The sequence below is a fragment of the Maylandia zebra genome, linkage group LG14, assembly GCF_041146795.1.
Source record: "Maylandia zebra isolate NMK-2024a linkage group LG14, Mzebra_GT3a, whole genome shotgun sequence".
Taxonomy (NCBI): Eukaryota; Metazoa; Chordata; class Actinopteri; order Cichliformes; family Cichlidae; genus Maylandia; species Maylandia zebra.
In genome coordinates, this window is record NC_135180.1 from 2452065 (window position 1) to 2472977 (window position 20913).

The 20913-nt window shown below is 39.9% G+C and overlaps 1 protein-coding gene across 2 annotated transcripts in view; it reads right to left on the reverse strand.

The window, feature by feature from the left end:
- Positions 1–5059: 5059 nt before the first annotated feature.
- Positions 5060–20913, reverse strand: part of tbx4 (T-box transcription factor 4) — a 34310-nt gene continuing 18456 nt past the window's right edge. For both annotated transcript variants that reach the window (XM_004537979.4, XM_004537978.4), the window contains exons 6-9: positions 12674–12826; positions 7783–7871; positions 7410–7645; positions 5060–7321 (exon numbers count right to left, since the gene is read on the reverse strand). In XM_004537979.4, coding sequence (XP_004538036.3) covers positions 6666–7321; positions 7410–7645; positions 7783–7871; positions 12674–12826 — 1134 coding nt within the window. In that variant the 3' untranslated portion in view covers positions 5060–6665. The remainder of the gene's footprint in view (positions 7322–7409; positions 7646–7782; positions 7872–12673; positions 12827–20913) is intronic.

Consider the following 20913-nt stretch of genomic DNA (forward strand, 5'->3'; position numbering starts at 1 on the left):
TACCACCTTCATGCACTTTAAATTGACCTGGTAATCTGCAGTGCATCTGGTTGGGTTGGAAAGGTTTTTCCATTGTCAGGATGCCTTCCTAGAAAGTCAGGCATGAAATATGCTCCAACTTGAGGTGAAAGAGAGTTGACTTAATTAAAAGGCATTATTAGGGATCCAAAGGTTAAGTCTTAATGGAGATCTAGGCATGCTCATGGTTTAGCTGTCTTTATTACCAATCGAAAGATTTTCAAGAAGATTTTTATCAGGATTCAGCATTTTAGCACCGTGTTTCCAAATCAGATCAGAAATCAGATCGGGCAGAAGGAAGCGTGTTTAAATTTTTTATTTGTTTTAAATTCTGCCTACTCATTTTTTCAATTTTGGAAGCAGACTAACAGGATATTTGTAAAAACCACAAAAACCAGAGCTTAATAATAATAATAATTTATACCTGAATGTTGGAACAAATAACGGAGAAGATATTGTAGCCACTTTAGAATCTGTAAAAATCAAACAAAGTCATACTAAAAACTAAACCTAAGGTAGATACACATGCTGGAGAACAAAAACAAATAGTAAGAATAATGAGGAGCTGGGAAACATTGATGCTAAAGGAATATGCACTGGTATTATGACTGGGAAACCAATGGTAAGTTTAATGTTAAGACCTTTAAAATACTATGAACACACACAAAGGTGCGGTGGTACATGTTCCATTCCAAATATCAGAACTTCTTACCCGATCTCTAAGTGTGATCCAGGAACCAGGGAGAAACTCATTTTGGCCCTTCTGTTTACTACACAAAACTCAAAACTAAGTAAAATTTCATTACTGCTGATGGCACATCAAGTTACCTGTCAGTCTCTTGTTTGACCAATAATTAGAAATAATACTTTACAATTATTGGTCAAACGGAACCATGGTCTCAGTAGTTGCCGACTCATCGTAGCTGCCTTACAGCGAACTGTAGACCACCCCGAAGTTCATGGTCTAGACTATATAAAGTGTATAAAAGTGTAAAGCAATGTATAACATTTTCACTGCTATAAGTCCTTAGTTTGCATTAATCGCAGTCTGCGGGTCTCAGTTTCTTACTCCTCCCAACTGAACTGCACAAACCTAGCTAGGCTGTTAAAAGTTTTAGCCAGCTAAGAGATGAAACATGTTACATTTAGACTGCACCGTATAACTCCCGTGACTGGCTAGCATGTTTCTACAATTGTAAAAAGTACATTTTGCACTCACTGTATTTTAACATATTTGAATAATATCAACACTTTGCTGTTAATCAGGAAATGAAAAATGGATAAGACCTATTCACGGCTATTTAAATATTTTGCCAGTGTTAGTGTAATGAATCTAGCATTGGACTCTCCAGTTCTTAATGAATAAACTGTCATACAAAGTGAGAATGTAATAATATAATCGTGATTTTTAGGCCACTCAAACATAACGTCAGCTAGCATAATGTTAGCTTATAACGAGGTCTTGGTGTTGTTTAGCTGTCTTTTGTCAGTTGTCTGGAGATGGGAGGGTTGCATGTCTAGTCTGTTGACAAAAAGAACATTGGGAATAAATAAGCATATTTATGCATATTTTCATGTGCCAGAGCCCTGACTTCAGTTCAGGAGATGTACCTGACACAAGAAGGAAGAGGATTATATGGTGCTGGTGGCGTTGTCTCTTTCCTCTGCATTTGTGCTTCTTTGATGAAAGGGATCCGCTCTCAGAGGATGAAACATATATGTTCGTATCTTTAATCTGAAGGTGCAGGCATGAGTTTCAAATTCCCCAACCTCTGCATACGTGGCCAGTGTGCAGCCCGTGTCAGTTGGAAGGCAGATGTGCTTGTGTATTCAGATTGAGTTGGGGGAACATGGCGGCTAGTACAAACCACAAATCTGCTCTTATGTATTTTTAATGGATTAAATCTAAATTCATGAAACTGCATCATTTTGCAGGAAGATTTAATTACGTACAGTTGTGGGTACAGTTTCCTTTCTTTCTATTAAATAACATAAAGAATAATATTTTACTCTAAATTGAGCCAGTACAACTTTTTATTAATGTTAACCCTCAAAATTATTTATAAAAAATGTATAATGGCTGCTCCCATACAGGTCCACACTTGCCCTTCTTGCCAAAAAATCCGCTCATTTTCTGTCAGCAGCAAGTCCATCTGTGCTTTTTCTTTTAAAATTCTTTTGTTTGAGCATTTCTTTGAACGTGGTCAGTAAGTATTCTCAGTTTGCTTCATGTTGAGTCCTTAGACTTATTCACAAGAGGTCGACGAACATTTGGAGAGCACTGTTGCTCCAAACCTTTGCTAATTTATGACTGCACTTGGAGGATATGCAGCCTGGCTTTCATTGTGTTGCAATCTGCAGTGTTTCATTTGTATTACGCCACAAAAGTACACATTATTTGCATGCCTTAGCTTGGCATGGACTGTGATAGTAATTCTTGTTTTGTTTCACATTTCAGTTGCTTTAAAAGCACCGAAAGCTGAAACACAACATGACCTGGACTACTTTGTACGTCATTTCTAAAGAACGCGAGTTTCCGATTTGAAATGTTTTTGTCCCGTGTAAAAAGTAAATAATGCTGTCTACGTGTCTAATCCCAGAATTTATGTTAATGATAATTAGTTTTTACAGACGCTTTTATCCGAAGCCACTTTGAAATGCTGGAATCTTGTTTTATACAGGAGATTTAGCTTTGGTTTATATCGCTGCCAACCAGCTGTATGTTTGATCAAGGGACACAAACAGTTTAATGTCCCCCTACCAGAGCTTTGAACCTAGCCTGTGTCCTTTTGGCCCAGTCCTCAAACCTCCCACTCTTCTAAGCATTGCCCACTGTGGGTAATCTGTGTGTAAGCGTTGTGCTCTTCTGGCCTCCTGTATGCGATTAATCATTTTTATGAAGGAGTAAAACAAAGACAACTTAAAACACCTTAGCATGTTCATTATCCTGCACTCAGCTAATGCACAGTGTCACCCTGTGCTTGTGACGCACGAATGGTAATCTGGTAGGAAGCTAAATGAGAACACCCCTGGACTGGCTCTATTCTTTGTATGGCAGATCTCTCTGCATGTGGATCGAATCAGAATTATCCACTAATTGACTATTTACAGGGCCCCAGAAAACCCCTAATGGACTTGATATTAAATCCCCCTTAGATATTTAAAGTGTCTTTTTGGAGGGGCTTGCCGAAAAACCAAGCCTTTCCTTTTTTACAAGAGGGCCAAGCTAAGCCCATCAGTGTGCTGAACGGGCCAGCCAAGCCCAGGCGGCTGTTAGATGGGATTATGGGACGACAGTAGAGAAGGGCAGTGCGACGTAGGGGAGAGGGGAGCGGATCTCCCCTCAATGACTTCCAGATGGACTGCAAGTCCCAGCTTCTCTGGCTGGAGATACATACTGGGCTTAGTTAACTTCTGCTCCATAAGGGGCTTAAACGTGGCTTCTTTATAATGAGATTGACTAAGGTTTTATGTGGAAACAGATAACATAAATTTCAATATGCCTGTCCTGCCTTGAAATGCACTATTAAAGCCTCTACTAAAAAACTATTAAGTGGAGTCACTGATCTTTGGTGTGACCTTCCATCGCTTTGTTGTTTTTGTTAAATGTAATTGACTTTAAGGGTTTGTAGGCCGAGATACAGTCATTAACTATTGCTTCTGCTCAATGTTATAGAAGCTCAAGTCGGTCAAGACTAGAATTGTTTTGTCTACTTACTTCAATGGGAAAAACTGTATAAGTGAAAATAATAGGGCCAGAAATTATATTTCACCAATACTTGTGAAAATAACAGATGAATAAGCATCAATTACAACTGAAAATCTGAAGCTGTGCTGCAAACAGATAAAGCAAAGTGCATACATAATCTATAGTAGTCACAATTAGTAAAAACACTGGTACGGCCCTCTGGGATCACCCTGGCTGAATGAAGTTTGCTCTGAGAGCTACAGGAATGTCGGATTACTATTATCAGACAACTTACAGCTCAACATTTCAAGATAGCTGGCTGATGATTTGTTGATTGGAGTGTGAGCGCTCTATGATGAGAACATCCTTCATGTGAACTACATCAGCAGCTGAGAAAGAGATCGAGAAAGAGGTGCTGACAAGAACCAGGACCTGGCCATCAGCATAACTCATGATCTAACGAGAGCTGCATGTGAGGCAAAGCAGTGCCCTCCACGCTGATACACGCATCCTGCTGTCTCTACATTCCTTTCAACAGATTGACTTTTGATTGCAGGACACTTTGACATTTACTGATTATTACCCAAGTGGACACTTGTACTATAAGTACATATTTTGGTTTCGGTTAGACAATGCCGCAAGTGTCAAGTAGTGGTCTTTATGTTTTATAAATCAGTGGCGTTCAGTGTCAAACCAGTGAGAATTTTCTGGCCCAAAAGGTATAAAAACACTTTTGAGGTTCTTAAAATGAAATCAAGCTGAAGCTGCTCAAAAGCCTTTTAGCAACAAGCTTGTGTACAGAGGAGGGTTTCACTTAAACACCAAGCTTGACATGTTATACCGCAGCCATAGAGTATAGTGCATATTGTGAAAGGGTTTTTTGCAACATCAAAATCTCTAAACTGCAACCAAGATTATCAAACTACTTTGATTTAATGTCTCTTTAAAAATCTCAATGATGTTGAGCAGAATGAGTATTTAAAAGTTTTCAAATCTTTGCTATTTTTCTTTGAGCTCTGCATGTTTGCATGTGAGGAGTGAAAAAGGCCAATAACAGTAAAACTTGGACACTCTGCATCAGTCAAACCACAACCAACACAATGAATTATGCCCAACGCCAACATTTTTCAAATGTCAAATATTTGCTCAGTGAAATTTTGATTGACTCATCGTCATAGACCATAAACTGTCGTTAGGCAGCAAAATCATCTGGAATGCTATTTATGGGACTTGGCATTATTTATCATCAGCTTTTAATAGCTTTAAATATAAATTCTGAACATTTTTCCTCATAATAATAAGGAAATTGTAATGAAATGTCATTTAGTGTCTTTAAGTAATTATGTCAGACAGTTAGATTCATGAAAATGTTTATTTATCACATGTGCAAAAATGTCCAAATATTCAAAAATGTTATATTGAATTTACATGAAATAAAAGGACAATGTACAAACCTATATCATTTCGTACAAAGAAGCTTTCGTTGGCAATACAAGTTCCGATTTTTACTGAATGCAGTTCTACTGAGGACGTCCTGTTCCTTGTCCGCTCAGGCTGTTTTATGTTGTGCAGGGATTTTTTTCCTAGTAAGTAATCTGGGAGTCGGACTGGCGAGGCGCTGTCTTTTCTAGTACTCGTGCTGGCTTAACAACAGCTCTTTAAGCTCCCATCTGGTTCCTCCTGAGCACTCTTTGCTGTTCAGTGTGATTTCGAGTCTTCACTTTGGAGCCAAACGTTGACGACCCACCACAGTGGCTGAATCTTATACTCGCAACATTTTTTCTTAAGTGCCAGTATCACACGACAAACAAGCTGTAGAAACGTACATATTAACAATTGCCATCATGGTGGATTGTGGTACAGCTTTCACTTCATTTATGTATGTACAACAACATGGGGAAAGAGTGTCTTGCTAGCTTTCTAATGCCAGTGCACATGAGTTTATGACGTGAACTTGGATTTATCTTCCTTATATTTTGATCAGTCTTATTTTACACTGGGTTTAATGCATTCTTGCTCTGCAGATAAAAGTGTAACAACTCTATTTTTGGCACATGTGCATAATTAAAACTCAAAACTAAAGAATAAAATTGCCCATTGTCATTTCTTTTGGTGAGCCAATCCCATGTACACCAATCTGCTGCTATAAGAAATACCGATCGACTCATCGTCACCCAACATGGAATGGACTGTTTGTCAAAATGAGAACAAAGTGCATGTTGGTGTAGTTCAAGTGTTCAACACACTGAAATCTCCACGATGAAGCAAAAAGCCAGAGGTGTACTCGAGATGACAGCACAGCTTTGACTCGATCGAGGTCACACACTTGAAGTTGTGCTACAATATGTACTTCTGTCTATCTAGCATTTGATTGGCTCGTGGTATACACAAAGACATACCACAGAAGTCATTAAAAAGACAGATTTGGGACATGACCAGATTGTTTTTGGGGTCTTTTTATGCATTTTATTGACATTAATTTTAAAAAAGCAATTACCAGCGACCGTTCTTTATTTTGGGACTGAAAAGCACTCGTGTCTCTCAGACTAAACAGGGCAGCTGTTAACTTCTGTTTATTTAATTTTCTTTGTCCTCCTGCTAAGTGTTTTTCTGCTAATGCTACCTTGATAGGACAAGACACTGACAACCGTAACACTTTTTGTACCCGTAGCGATGCCTCTGACATACCTCAAGTGTCATTGAAACCAATGATTTGCATTTGAGTGTGACCGAACCGCCCCACTCCACCTGATCACTGGCATATAGCACATCTGACTAAGTAAAGAGCAGGTCTGTCACTGTTTGCCACCTACAGCATTGGATGGAATATTGATTCAGTATGAACACGTGGGTGTAAAGCAACATGACTGTAGTTCATTAGCATTGCTTGGCACTGACACCCCACAGTGGGATTCTGGAAACCTTCATATGAGAAAACTGATGTCTCCAGTGACTGACATTAGCTGTCAGTCCAGTTACTCCCTGTGCTACTCAGCCCAACTTGGTACTGATAAGCCTGCTCCCGGATGGATATTGTACCCTGTGCTGAATAGCTGGAGAAATCTCGGTGAGGTAGGAGTGGCGATCCTGGTTTCCTGTGGTACAGAGGTGGATGACCTGAACTATCTCTGGATCCCGGGAAAGATGGAGAGCTTGATGAAGAAGAGGTTGAAGGTGGTATCACAGGCAGACCTCGCTGGACTGCGGCCGAGTTGTAGACGCCCAAGTCAGCTTGTGGTCGTGACACCACCGATGATGCCGGGTGTGGCACCACAGGCGCGACCGTGGCTGAGTTGGTGAAGTGAGCAGTAAAAGGCTGGTAGGGTACGCCTTCCATGCCGTAGCGAGGGTACGGCTGCACTGTAGCCCACATATTACAATTAATTGAAGGAGAGTTGGTTAGGTCATCTGCGTCTGCCGCCCCGGATCCAGACTCTGTTTCCATACCGCCATACATACACGCCTCTCTAGAAGTGATTGCCTCAGTGCGATATGGATGAGAGAGTAAGGGTGATTCGTAAGAAGGAGGCGACCGAAAGTAATGCTCATCTGAGACTGCAGTTGATGTCTCCAGGTATGACCGTTTACATCCGAGCTCCAAGTGTCGCCCGTTATCTGCAACGTTGTTACAAAGAAAACTGCAGTTAATGGCAATTGCAGCCAATGGCGTCTGTGATGTTGCACACTTATCAGCAGAACATACCTCTGTGTTTGAAGCAGTGATAAAGAAGATTGGGATCTCTGCTTTGTGGGAAGTGAGTAGAAATGGGATCTTGGGAGTCTGGGTTAGACAAAGGAACCCCAGTATCATACTGGTAAGAGGACAGTACTTGAGGATGCCCCGCGAGAACTCCTGCTCCAAGTTTCCCCGCTAGGTGACTGTGCGTTGAAATGAGCCTTTGGCGAACCATGTTCTTTGAAATCACGGGATACTCTTTCCTGTAGGTGAGTAGAAGTGATAGAGTAGAAGTATATTTAGTTTGCCGTGTATACATACCCTCACTGACAGTTATAGTGTCCTAAATGGATTTATGAGATCAGCTTTACTTTCCTGGTTCCTTTTTCTGTAAACATACCCTTGAAGTCTTGAGACACGCAGATCTCCTTCTTCACTGCCTCGGAATCCTTTAGCAAATGGATTGTTTTCTATTTTCAGCTGAGTGATCTAGGAAAATGAGACCTTAATAAAGCTGTTATTCTGAAAAAGTCCCTGCTGATACTGGGCAAGAGCTTTTATAGTTACATTTCCATTTCATCAGTCTATAACTGTGAGCTCTGACCAAAACGGTCTGACTCTACCCTTTAAAAGCAAAAAGACTTCACATTATGTTTTCATACTTTAATTAGAATTAATTAATTGATAAAATGATTAATAATTCTAATCAATTTGTCTTAAAAACTCCCTGGAAAGCAAAATGCTGAAGCAAGAGTAGTGACAGGCAGGGCTGGACTGGCCATCGGGCATTTGCCCGGTGGGCCGCTCGTGATTTTTCATTTTTATGGGCCGATGGGGTTTTATTTCTTTTCTTTTTTTAACAGTATAAATGAATGGTGGTGGATTGGCCAGTTGGTCATGATCGACTCTGGGCTGGACAATTACAGCCGAGGAGGTCAAAGGAAAACAAAGGAACGCGATTTGTCCCGTACTACTTCAGCTAGAAAGTTGATCGGCTGATCGGCTTTTTTCTCTGCGCCGGAAAGAGGAAACCAGCACAGGTCACGCTAAACAACAGCAGCACGTTTAAGCTTGATCAGCTGTTGTTAGAATGTATTTAATATTAATTTCTAGTATCAGCTGATGTTTGCTGGAGCCACAGCTGTAAAGCTGCTGGTCATGATGTCGGTTTGTATATCTGGTGAGAGGGAAACATGAAGATGAAACCAGGAGATGTTCTTACTGAATCATCAGAGCTGTGATGGAGAAACAGGTTTACCTTTTAGGTGACATGAATGAGTTGAAGGGAAGTTATGAACTGTTTCTGATTGACAAATAACACCAGGATCCTTTTCTAAGTAGCTGACAGCTGGTAACTGTGCAGGGGCGGCTCTAGCAAAGTGTTGCCAGGGGGGCATGTAGGGCATTAACAGGGAGAGGGGGGCACAAAGAAATACTTTTCTTTCTTATTCTCATTTAAAATATCTCACTTTTATTAAATAATCATCTGAATCTTACAACCAAAGTTTTCATCTGATGTAAAATGTATAGAAATCAATTATTGTGTTCAGTAAATATTAAGTCTAATATACCCTAGTAAGTTATAGTATTCTTCCCTTTGGGAAGGTACCATCTGTGCAGTTTGCAATTCTGTTGAAGAAAGATGTTGAATCTATTTAATTACTGTAGAAAAATAATAGATTTCTGTGCATTTGTTTGATACGTGCATTAAGGCAAGGCAAGGCAAGGCAAATTTATTTGTATAGCACAATTCAACAACAAGGTGATTCAAAGTGCTTTACAGAGACATTAGAAACAAGAACAAATAAAAAGCATGATTTAAAATTGATTAAAACAAGCAAACAAACAAACAAACAAACTAACTAACTAAACACACACATTTCACACCTGTTCGCGCGATCTGAACCCTTATCGTAAGGGGAGCTACCAGTCCTTCTGTGGACGAGCTACTTTCTATTTTAAATTCCCTGAATTTAAAATACTCTCTAGACCCAGTCTAGACCCAGCTGGGGAGCTACCCAGAGCTCTAAACCCACTTAACAAACAAACAAACAAACAAAACAGTATATAAAATCAAAACAGATAAAATCAGAACAGTAGATAAAATCAGTAGTTAAATGTAAGTTTTGAAATTTAAGCTTAAAGTGTGGATTTGGTGCTTTATTCAAATGCAGCTGAGAACAGGTGAGTCTTCAACCTGGATTTAAATAAACTGAGTGTTTCAGCTGATCTGAGGCTTTCTGGGAGTTTGTTCCAGATATAAGGAGCATAAAAGCTGAATGCAGCTTCTCCGTGTCTGGTTCTGACTCTGGGAACTGATAAAAGACCGGATCCAGATGACCTGAGGGATCTGGATGGTTCATACTGGGTCAGGAGGTCATTGATGTATTTTGGTCCTAAACCATTCAGAGCTTTATAGGCCAGCATCAGAACTTTAAAGTCTATCCTCTGACGGACAGGCAGCCAGTGTAAAGACCTCAGAGCTGGACTGATGTGGTCCACTTTTTTGGTCTTAGTGAGGACTCGAGCAGCAGAGTTCTGAATGAGCTGTAGTTGTCTGACTGATTTTTTAGGTAGACCTGTAAAGATGCTGTTACAGTAATCAAGCCTACTAAAGATGAATGCATGGACTAGTTTTTCCAGGTCCTGTTGAGACATCAGATCTTTTATCCTTGAAATATTCTTGAGGTGATAGTAAGCTGACTTTGTTATTGTCTTAATGTGTTTTCTAAGTTTAGGTCTGCATCCATCACTACACCCAAATTTCTCGCCTGGTTTGTGGTTTTTAGGTGTATAGATTGAAGTTCTCTGGTGACCTGTAATCGTTTTTCTTTGGCACCAAAGACTATTACCTCAGTTTTGTTTTTGTTTAGCTGGAGAAAATTGTGGCACAACCAGTCATTGATTTCCTCAATGCATTTACCAAGAGCCTGTACAGGGCCTTGGTCTCCTGGTGACATTGTGATATATATTTGTGTGTCATCTGCATAGCTGTGGTAGTTTATTTTGTTGTTCTTTATAATTAAAATCGGTTTTGTCAATTAAGCATCTTGAGGCAGAGGGTGGGGGAGTGGTTCCCTACTTTTCTTTCTTTTCTTTTTTTGCTGGGAGTATTAGTGAGGTATATGTAATTATAAATTAGGTTGTTTTTTATTTTTGCTAAGTACTGTTTAGAATACCAGAATAGGGAGGATGGTGTAGGTTTAAGTTTATTATAAAGGCTTTATGGCTTTTCCTATAATACCTGGTGGGCCGGTCACTAGTCAAAATGCCCGGGCTGATTTTTTGTCCCAGGTGACAGGGACTAGACAGAGATAACATATTTCTCCCATATTGGCTTCTCTTCACTGGCTAAATTCTTCTCATCACGTATAAGGTCTTGAATGATCAGGTCTCATCTTATCTAAAAACCTCATAGTATCTTATAACTATAATAGGCAGAGCACTCTCAGACTGCTGATTTACTCGTGGTTGCTGGTGCATTTAGAATGTAGAATAGGAGGCAGGTAGGTGTGTTCACACCTTGCTCCATACTCTACACCCCTCTGGTACTGTAGCTGTAAACAAACATTGCTTAGCACAGCAACTATCTGGCATTTTGGCTAAATTAAACTCAAAGACGTTCAGGGGAAAGCTGGATGGCAGTGCTGTTTTGCCCTCCAGGTGGGTGTGTCCCCACAGATAGGTCTAGGCCGTTGGGAGTCCCCCCCCCCCAGTCTGATTTTACAGACGACTCCTTCCTTCGTCCTGTTCTTCTCACTGTCACCAAAAGAGTTTTAAAAATATGATCTTCTCAAACTATAAAGAAAAGGAAAATATTTAAATTAAGTGTCTCTATTTAAAAAAAAATCATGATGTGATATTATAGTATATAGTATACAAGAAATTTGTTCACTATTTTTATTACAAATTATATCAGTAAGGAAGCTGACTAAATATTAACTGATAATTTGTGGCAAAGGGGTGGGATTAAATAAGTGTGTACAGAACGGCAGCTACATTGAAATGTATTGATTTTTTTGTATAGTATTTTATTTCTCTCTTATTTCCTTTCTAAATGTATATTGTTTACATGTCTGAACTAAAAATGACCAAAAATGACCAAAGTGCTTAAAGTAGGTTGATAATTGTCGGGGTTATCTCTGTAGTGTTGTTGTTCTTTGCCTTCCAACATAAAGTGCCTTGAGGCAATGTCTGTGGTGATTTGGTGTTATCTAAATACAGCTGATAAATGGAAAATTCAGTCACTATTCCTGTAAAGGTTATTCCTAGTGCTTCTGCAGTACTTCCATACTTCCTTCCTCTTGAAAATCACTTCCCGGGAATCCTGTTCTGACCACTTGCACCAATGTACAGTGAACATGTGCTACAGTTAAGGCTGGTGGTCCTGCTGATGTACTGCATTGAGACTCTTGATGTTTGCTCTTAGGGTTTTAGAAAGAGAACAGCAGTGAAGACCTTCGACATGAAAGTCAGCTCAGTTTGTCACAGAAGTCGTTTGGTGTGTTAACCAATTTTATCTCTTTAGTCCCTGCCCTTTGTACACACCGCCCGTCGCTACTACCGATTGGATGGTTTAGTGAGGTCCTCGGATCGGCCCCGCCGGGGTCGGTCACGGCCCTGGCGGAGCGCCGAGAAGACGATCAAACTTGACTATCTAGAGGAAGTAAAAGTCGTAACTTGAATCATATCTGTTATTAACCTCTGTCTCTCTTCCACAGCATGTCTTTATCCTGTCTTCCTTCTCTCACCCCAACCGGTCGCAGCAGATGGCCCCGCCCCTCCCTGAGCCTGGTTCTGCCGGAGGTTTCTTCCTGTTAAAAGGGAGTTTTTCCTTCCCACTGTCGCCAAAGTGCTTGCTCATAGGGGGTCATATGATTGTTGGGTTTTTCTCTGTATCTATGAAGCGCCTTGAGGCGACTTTTGTTGTGATTTGGCGCTATATAAATAAAATTGAATTGAATTGAATTGAATTGAATCTCCACAGAGAAACTGGAAGTTGCCTGAACAAGATTTGGGGAGTGATCAAAAATAGGAGGAAGCATGAAAACAGCTTTAATTATTTATTATTGGTATTACCTTTATTTAACCAGGAAGTCCCACTGAGATAGACATAGAAACTAAAAACATGAAGTTGCGTGGTTATGGTTGTTTTTTGTTTGATTTTTGCTTTATGTGGTCAGGGTTATGGTGCTTTTCTTCACATTTAGATAAAACACTTAATACCCTTTGAGCACTTAAGACTATTCTAAACCAAATGCTAATTATTATAGCATACATCCGAGACATACCTTGTGGTTTTGATAAGAGGTTACGGAGATGAAGGCTGTCTCGTGAAAGACATGGGTGCAGTAAGCAGTGTTCTTTGATCCAAAGGCATTGTTCTCATCAGCTTTGACTATGTGTAGCCTGGGCTGGTACTTGTGCATGGAGTTCAAGATGATCTAGCAAGAAAAAGAAGGCATTTATTTTCAAAATTACTGAGCATACCTGATGTGAATGGTGACTAGAGGACACACACATCAATCAGCTACAGTACAGCATTAAAACCACAGACTCCACATCATACCACAGAAACGTCTCAAAACAGTTCAACACAACTAAGCCAGTGACCCAGCTTTCAAACTTCCTAGATGATCCAGTCGAGCATTTGTGAAGTATGGACAACAAACTGGATTCATGGAGATCCCACTCTGCAACTCACAAGACAAAACGATGCAATATCCCTGTGCACAGTGCTTTTGGAGGGCTAAAGGATGAATCCATGTAGATCAACTCAGCTTGTTTGGAAAGGCTGAACTTAAAGAATGAATCAACATAAAAATGTTTTTAGTCTGTGATAACCAGGCTTTAAAATCGGCCATGTAGAATCTTCAGTTAATGAGCAATTAAAGGTGATAAATGCAAATTAATGCATATTACTCTTGAACAATTAATAATTTCCAGTGACAGCATGACAGCTTCCACTGCCCACCCTCAACACATCAACTTGTCCTTATCCCTGTGTGCGTAAAATAAAGTGGTGTTTGCTGTATTTCATCATCTTGCTAGTGCTGCATAAGAGAAAGAAGCAGAAGTTATTTCATTTTAAAAGCAGAAACTTATAAAAGAGGGCAGTAATTTCAAATAATTATCAGCAAATATACAAAGCGTTCCTCTGCAGTTTGTCACAAATATGGCTGTTAGCTAATGTGTGGTTGCTATATTTCCCAGAAAGATAAAAAATGTTACTGTCATAATAAGAGATGGAGAAAGAAATACCAAAGAGAGGACAGGAGGAAGCTTAGAGAGTAACGTTTAAATCTTAAATATAATTTCCTTATTAATTTTAGAGTTTATAAATCAGATGTTTTGCTTAATTATGTTTTGGTGAAACAAAATGAAAAACAAACACACTGATTTGTGTTGCTGAAAATAAGAAAACATAACACTGTACCCGGGGTTTAGTTAAAGTTTAGTGGAGGCTAAAACGGTGGGTTTGCAGTACTGTGGGGAAAATCTGCAGTAATGCAGTATGTTGAAGTGATACAGAGCAGGTTGTGGTATTCATGGTCGATGATTAGATTCTGAATTCTTCCTTTTATATTAGCTTCATAGTGTCAGAGGTTGAAAATCTGAGGTAATCCAGAGCAGCAGCACATGTCAACTGATTTTGGAGCTCAGAAAAAGTTATTATGTGACTTGTTTTTGAGCAATGGAAAATAATAAAATTGATAATAGATATCATTTATGATTAACCACATTTTTTAAGTTCAGTGAAGTTTAGTTTCACTGGCCACAATCAGGTTCGATTACTGCCAGACCTGTTAAACCAGTAGATAGACGAGTCTGACAAAGCGAAGGAGGCTTGTGCCTCAATCTCAGGGAACAGCTGAGAAGACAAGGTCACTGACATCTGTCAGCCTGAACAGAGTCACAGAGTCATTTCCAAGGCTTTGGGATTCCAGCAAATCACAGTGAGAATCATTTCTCCACACATGGAGAAAACTGGAAGTGCTGGTGAACCTTCCCATGAGTGGCTGGCCTGCCATGGGCACATCTAAAGAACTGCAAGCCTCACTCGCCTCAGTTATGGTCAGAGTTTATGATTCAACAGTAAGAAAGAGACTGGACAGAAAGGGTGTCCATGGTAGAGTTCAAAGGAGAAAACCACTGCTGACCAAAAAGAACATCAAAGCTCATCTCACATCTGCCAAAAAACATCTTGATGATCCCCGAAAATATTCTGTGGACTTAAATCCATTTGAGATACTTTGGTATAATCTTAAACATACTGTTCATGCTTGAAACGCTACAAGTGTAGTTGAATTAAAACAATTCTGCAAAGCAGAACCACACATTCATCTGAAAGACTCATTGCAGTTCTTGCTGCCAAGGGTGGCACAACCAGTTATTAGGTTTTTCAAAATGGGCCAGGAAGGTTTGACTAACTCGTTTCCCTTTATACATTAAATCATCACAACTGCATTTTGTATTTGCTCAGCTCCCCCTATTAAAAAACGTTTGATGATTTGAAACATTTAAATGTGACAAATATGCAAAAAAGTAAGAAATCGAGCAGGGGAAAATACTTTATCACTGCACTGGAAGATTACCAATAATCTTAGTGTTATGGTAAATGAACTGGAATGTATGCAGCGCCTTTCTAATCAAGTTAATCTAGTTTTAACAACAGGTAGAACTTATCTCACAGCATGAACACTGACACCAAATAATCATAATTACTGTTTTTGCTGCAGATGGTCTCCGTGCCACTGACACTGTGTGTCTGTGTGTGTGGGGGGGGGGTGCTGTGTTCACTAAAAAATATGAAATCATTTTGAATTAGACGGCTGGAAAAGTAAGTGCTGTAGGGACATTTTGCAAATAAACAGTTTACCTGTGACACGACTGGCTATAAAAATGGGAAGCAGTTCGTCGCCATCTCCAAAAAACGTCAAATTGTGGAACAATTTTGTAACAATTTCTGTTTTTAGCGTAAGATATAGTTCCATTCAGACACTGTCCTTTTCAGAAGAGGCTTTGCATATTTCAGCAAGACAATTCTAAACTGCATACTCCATCTATTACAACAGAAATAGATGAAAACAATTGGATCAACCCAAAATGAAAAATATCACAAAGGAAATCAGAGACTGTTGAGCAGTCACAATCCTCTCTCCTCTTTTCCCAGATGATTTTTTGGACTCTTGTTCAGAGGTTATGCTACACAGTTGTAAATATTGCCCTGTTACTTGCATTAAAATGACCTTATTTCTTTCTTAAAATGGTAATTTTTTTCATTTTGGACATTTATTATGTTTTTGTGCAAATCAATGCAACTCTCACTTATGTCTTCCTGTAAATATGAAACAATGAATTCCAGACTGTGTGATGTCAGTGTGTAGCAGTTTTAAAACAGACCTTTTTAAAATGTTAACAACCTTTCTGGCTGAATGCCCTGCAGGCCAACGTCTCCCATGTGCACACTATGCTCGTTAAAGTACCAAACATTTCCCTCTGAATCTCATCTTAAACTGAACCCTTTAGTTGTAACATGATTAACGCGTTGAGTGAGATCTTGATGTTTCATTTCCATCACAGGTGAGTGTTGCTATGTGCCAGTATATAGCAGGTGGCATGTGTGTAGTGTTTACATTGTTAGGTATCTGCAGGTCAGCTCAATAGCATCACTCTTCTCCCAGTGCTGTGCCCAGTGAAGCGTTAGCAACAGTAGGGCAGGGTCAGCGCTAGTCCAGCTCTGTCAGGGCTGATAATCGTCAAGCTATGCACCTCGACTCCCTCCTTCTTTTGCCAGACACTCTCCTGAGGAGTCTTCACCTCCAGGGAACTCCCAAAGAGAATCAAAGGTTGAAGAGGGCATGGGGAGCTAGGCACAGGTTCAACAGTGACCAGCCCCTCGCTCACTTGCTTCTGTTGCTGAGGCAGGGTGGAGACAGAGATAAAGCTATTGGCTGGTTCAATGGAGGCTCTCTGTTGACCTTTGTCTGCTCTGCTGTCTGGCTGCTGTTTGGGGGTGATACTGGAGACTCTTGGGTGACTGAAAGCACCGATCAGGGAAGCCCTCTTAGATCAGTGAAGAGTTAAAGAAATTGCTTTCATCTCAGCTGATTAAAAATGGGGATTACTGACTTTGATTGAGATGAGTCCTGAAAAGGCAGTGAGTTATTTTCTGTAGTAAAGTAAATGATTTCATTGGCCATATTACAGCCAGTGAAATCATTTTAAAATGTTTCTTTCCATTATTACAACAATGGGTCGGATGGTGTTTGGTGAGATCTGGATTCCTACGAAACTCAGAGTTAACCCTTAAATATATCATTTACTATTATTGTTAACACATCTATATATTTTTAAATGAACTGTTGAAAAGCACTTGGGCTAGTTATAGATGCACCACAGTTTTGTTGTTGTTGAGGTTTTAAAGGTGCATAAGTGACAGATTAATGTCTGTACACATAACACAATGATAAACGGACTTGTCCTTTTATAATACTTTCCTACACATATACATATTTTTCTTCATGAGTGTTTTCTATCCAACATTTACACACGTTCATACTCTGATGGATACACTGAAGAGCAACTTATTCATTTCTTAAAAGCATCTTTTGGCTAACAGCAGCTAATCCTGAGTAGCTAGCGTCTGTTTGCTGGCAAGAACGAGCAGATAGTTTCTTCTGGTGATGTAGAACAGGTTGCATTGCCAAAAGCGAATAGCAGTTGAATTAACGTCTGTAACTGACTGTGATGTCACCAAGTATTTAGTTTTTTAGGCATGAATTACAAAAAGAGAAGCTGTGACCTGTGTTGACACCTGACTCGTGATGAATTATAACTGGTTAAAGCACTTTGACTGAATCAGAAGCAAAGTGGGGCCAGAGCCACTGAGTTAGCAGCTTTTTCCTTTGTGCTATTTTTATTTTAAGTTAAGGAATATTTCCGTTTTACCTTAAATGCTTCTCTGTGCACACATGCTCCTGCAAAAGGTGGAAGATGTACAAAATCAAGCCCATCCCTGTTTTAAAAACATTCTAGGACCTCTTTAGCCTTTTCCACAGGTCACTGGAGCACAGGTGCTACATCTTCAGTGTGATACCTTATTTCTAAACTCTGGTTCCAGCCCTGGATAAAACACAACATAAAATATTGAGAATATCAAACATTTAGATGCTGTTTTTGACCACTAAATAGACTCTAATTACATTATTATATTATCTCATGAATTTCCAATGTGAGAATTTTTCTATCACAATTCATTTACTACTACTAAACTTATTGATGCCACACTAAACAGCCTATGAACAGTGAGAGCTATGGTCAAAAGTATTACTTTCACATTATACAAAGAGCATAATCAGGAGTTCTGTCGCTCTACTTCAAGAGGCACTGTTTCACTGCACACCTCCTGGTCTGCGCGTCATTTGGGCCCTGCCTGGCCTCTAACTTGCTCTGTCCTCATTACTCGCCCTTATCACTAGCAAGGCACTCAACTCAATCTGACAGCAGGCCCCGCCACTGATCTGAGAGGTTATGAACCTAATGAGCCCGCCCATTGATGGGATGGCTTCAGACAAGCTATCCCAGGATCCCCCTGGGGAGTGCTGCCACAGTCACACTCTTCACCTCCCTCTGCAGTTCTCTCTCTTACACACTTCATCTCTTCATTCCATCTTTCCATCATGAATCAGCCTGTGAAAAACAGCACGATGATATTGCTGCTCACATATCTATCAGTCCGATATTCAGTTCAATTCAGCTTTATTTACACAGCGCCAAATCACAACAACAGTCGCCTCAAGGTGCTTTATACTGTAAGGCAGACCCTACAATAATACATACAGAGAAAACCCCAACAATTATATGGCCCCTATGAGCAAGGACTTTGGCGACAGTGGGAAGGAAGAACTCCCTTTTAACAGGAAGAAACCTCAGCATAAACACAAACATTTTCTAAACATAACCAGGTTTTGGTGCATAAATCTCACCGAGATCTGGGCTTGACATCAGCCCACGTTCGTTAAAATCCAGCTTTCAGCTGCTTATCCAGGTCCAGGTTGCCATTGTTGGAATTTAAGCAATGATGCTCAGGCCTCCCTCTCCCCTACACCTCCCCAACAGCTCTTCTGGCAGGGCACCAAGGTGCTCATTGGCTCAGTGATATTATCTCTCCAGAGTGCCCTGGGCCTAACCCTGGACTTCCTCCCATATCAACAATCCTGAAACACCCAGGAGCCATACAGGATGTTGACCCCGTTTGACATGGAGGAATATTAGCAACAGAACCACATCATCAGCAAAATACAGAGAGGGGATTCTGAGACCACTTAAACTGACACGCCATAGTTGCACCTATAGTTTATAATAGCTATCCAAATAATGTTTACAGATACATTAAATAGAGGTAGAATGAATAATGAGAGGCAGAGCCTTCAGTTTTCAGGCCCCTCTTCTGTGGAACCAGCTTCCAGCTTGGATTCGGGAAACAGACACTATCTCTACTTTTAAGATTAGGCTTCAAACTTTCCTTTTTGCTGAAGCATATAGTTAGGGCTGGACCAGGTGACCCTGAATCCTCCCTTAGTTATGCTGCAATAGGTGTAGGCTGCCGGAGGCTTCACATGGCGCACTGCGCGTTTGTCCTTCTCGCACCTCTTTTCACTCACCATATATTTATACACGAGTACTTCCACAGTGTGTCTTTTGTCGCGGCAGATGGCCCCGCCCCGCCCCTCCCTGAGCCTGGTTCTGCCGGAGGTTTCTTCCTGTTAAAAGGGAGTTTTTCCTTCCCACTTTCACCAAAGTGCTTGCCCATCGGGGGTTGTTTGACTGTTGGGGATTTACTTTGAATTATAAAGCCTCTTGAGGCAGCTGTTGTTGTGGTTTAGCACTAGGGATGCACCGATACTGATACTGGTATCGGGTATCGGTGCATCCCTATTTAGCACTATATAAATATAGCTGAATTTAATTAATAGAATAGAATAGAATAGAATTCAACTTTATTGTCATTGCACATGCACAGGTACAGGGCAACGAAATGCAGTTTGCATCCATCCAGAAGTGCTTTAGTGATATAGATATATTACAATATATATTAGCAATAATATAGATATGTGAGTATATTACAGAAATGGGTCTATTATGGTATGTTATAATGTACACGGTATGAAGTATGTTGTGAATATTCTATAACTATAAGTATGTACAGGCTGTAGTGATTAAATTAAATAGTACTCATTAATAATTTTTTAGTATAATCAGTTACAACTTTACAATAAAGTTCATAAATTTGTTTGGAAACAATTGTTTATTATCTTTTATCATTAGCATGTTTCATTATAACTTCATGTTTAGTTAACAGTAAAGCACTGTTGACTAAATTGTAACTGACAGTCAGTGATTTAAGCACAGTGGTCATTTTAAAGTATGAATCTTTCTCTCGTGTAGTGTGTTTCACCCTGTTGGCACCGACACTTTGGATTACTGAGCTGGCTCTGTGACTGGCTGTGAAATTGACACATCTGAAGCTGTGGCAGAGACGAGGCCATTGAACAAACAGGTAATGGAGCACCTGCTTTTACAGGATGATGATCTTTCGTACCACATGCAGTAACGCTCAGCAGTCGAACACATCTGTCTAGGAGAGAATCATCTCTTATGTTAACAGTTTAGTTCAACTCTGCACCTGTCACGGCGGGGTGCGCCGGTGTGTGTGTGGAAACAGGACCCAAAAGCAGATGACGATGAGGAGTAGTAAGGTTTTAACAGAAGGTGAAGCTTTATTGCGATGCCGGCAGGAAATAAACCAAGAGACCAAAACAAACAGGCAAAACACTAAGAAACAAAACACTAAGCTGGCAAAAACACTAAGAAACAAAAAACACTAAACTGGCAAGACACTAAGAAACAAAACACTAAAGGTACTAAGACCAAAAAACTATAACTATGACTGAGGTGAGATTAAACAGACGAAAACTATAACCATGACTGCGGTGATGTAAACAGACGAACCGACAATGGCATGGAGAAAACAAAAGGCTTAAATACAGACATGAGGTGATCAGGGGAAGTGGCGACACATGGGGGAAAACAGCTGACAGACATAAACCTAATGACAGGACCAGGAGAGGAAAGCTAAATACAATAAACAAAGAACACATGACATTGCCAGAATAAAACAGGAAATACTAAAACATGACAACACAACTTAACAGACCTAATACGTGATGAATAATTACAAAACCCCAAAACATAGAAAACCAAGAACAATAACTGCCTAAACTAAAGGAAAATAGGAAATGACACAAAACTGATCACATAACAAAATGAGACAAATACAAAGAAAACTCAGAGTGCTGGGTCGGAGACCCAGCCTGTGACAGCACCGTCACAGACTTTATTGCACTGCACTGCTGGTTTCACTTCCTTTAATAAATCCTGTTGTTTTCTGGAGTTTTAAATATTTTATGTTCGTATTAATTTTGTTTTTATTACTTAAAAATTTGTTCAAATTCATACGTGTTTTAAT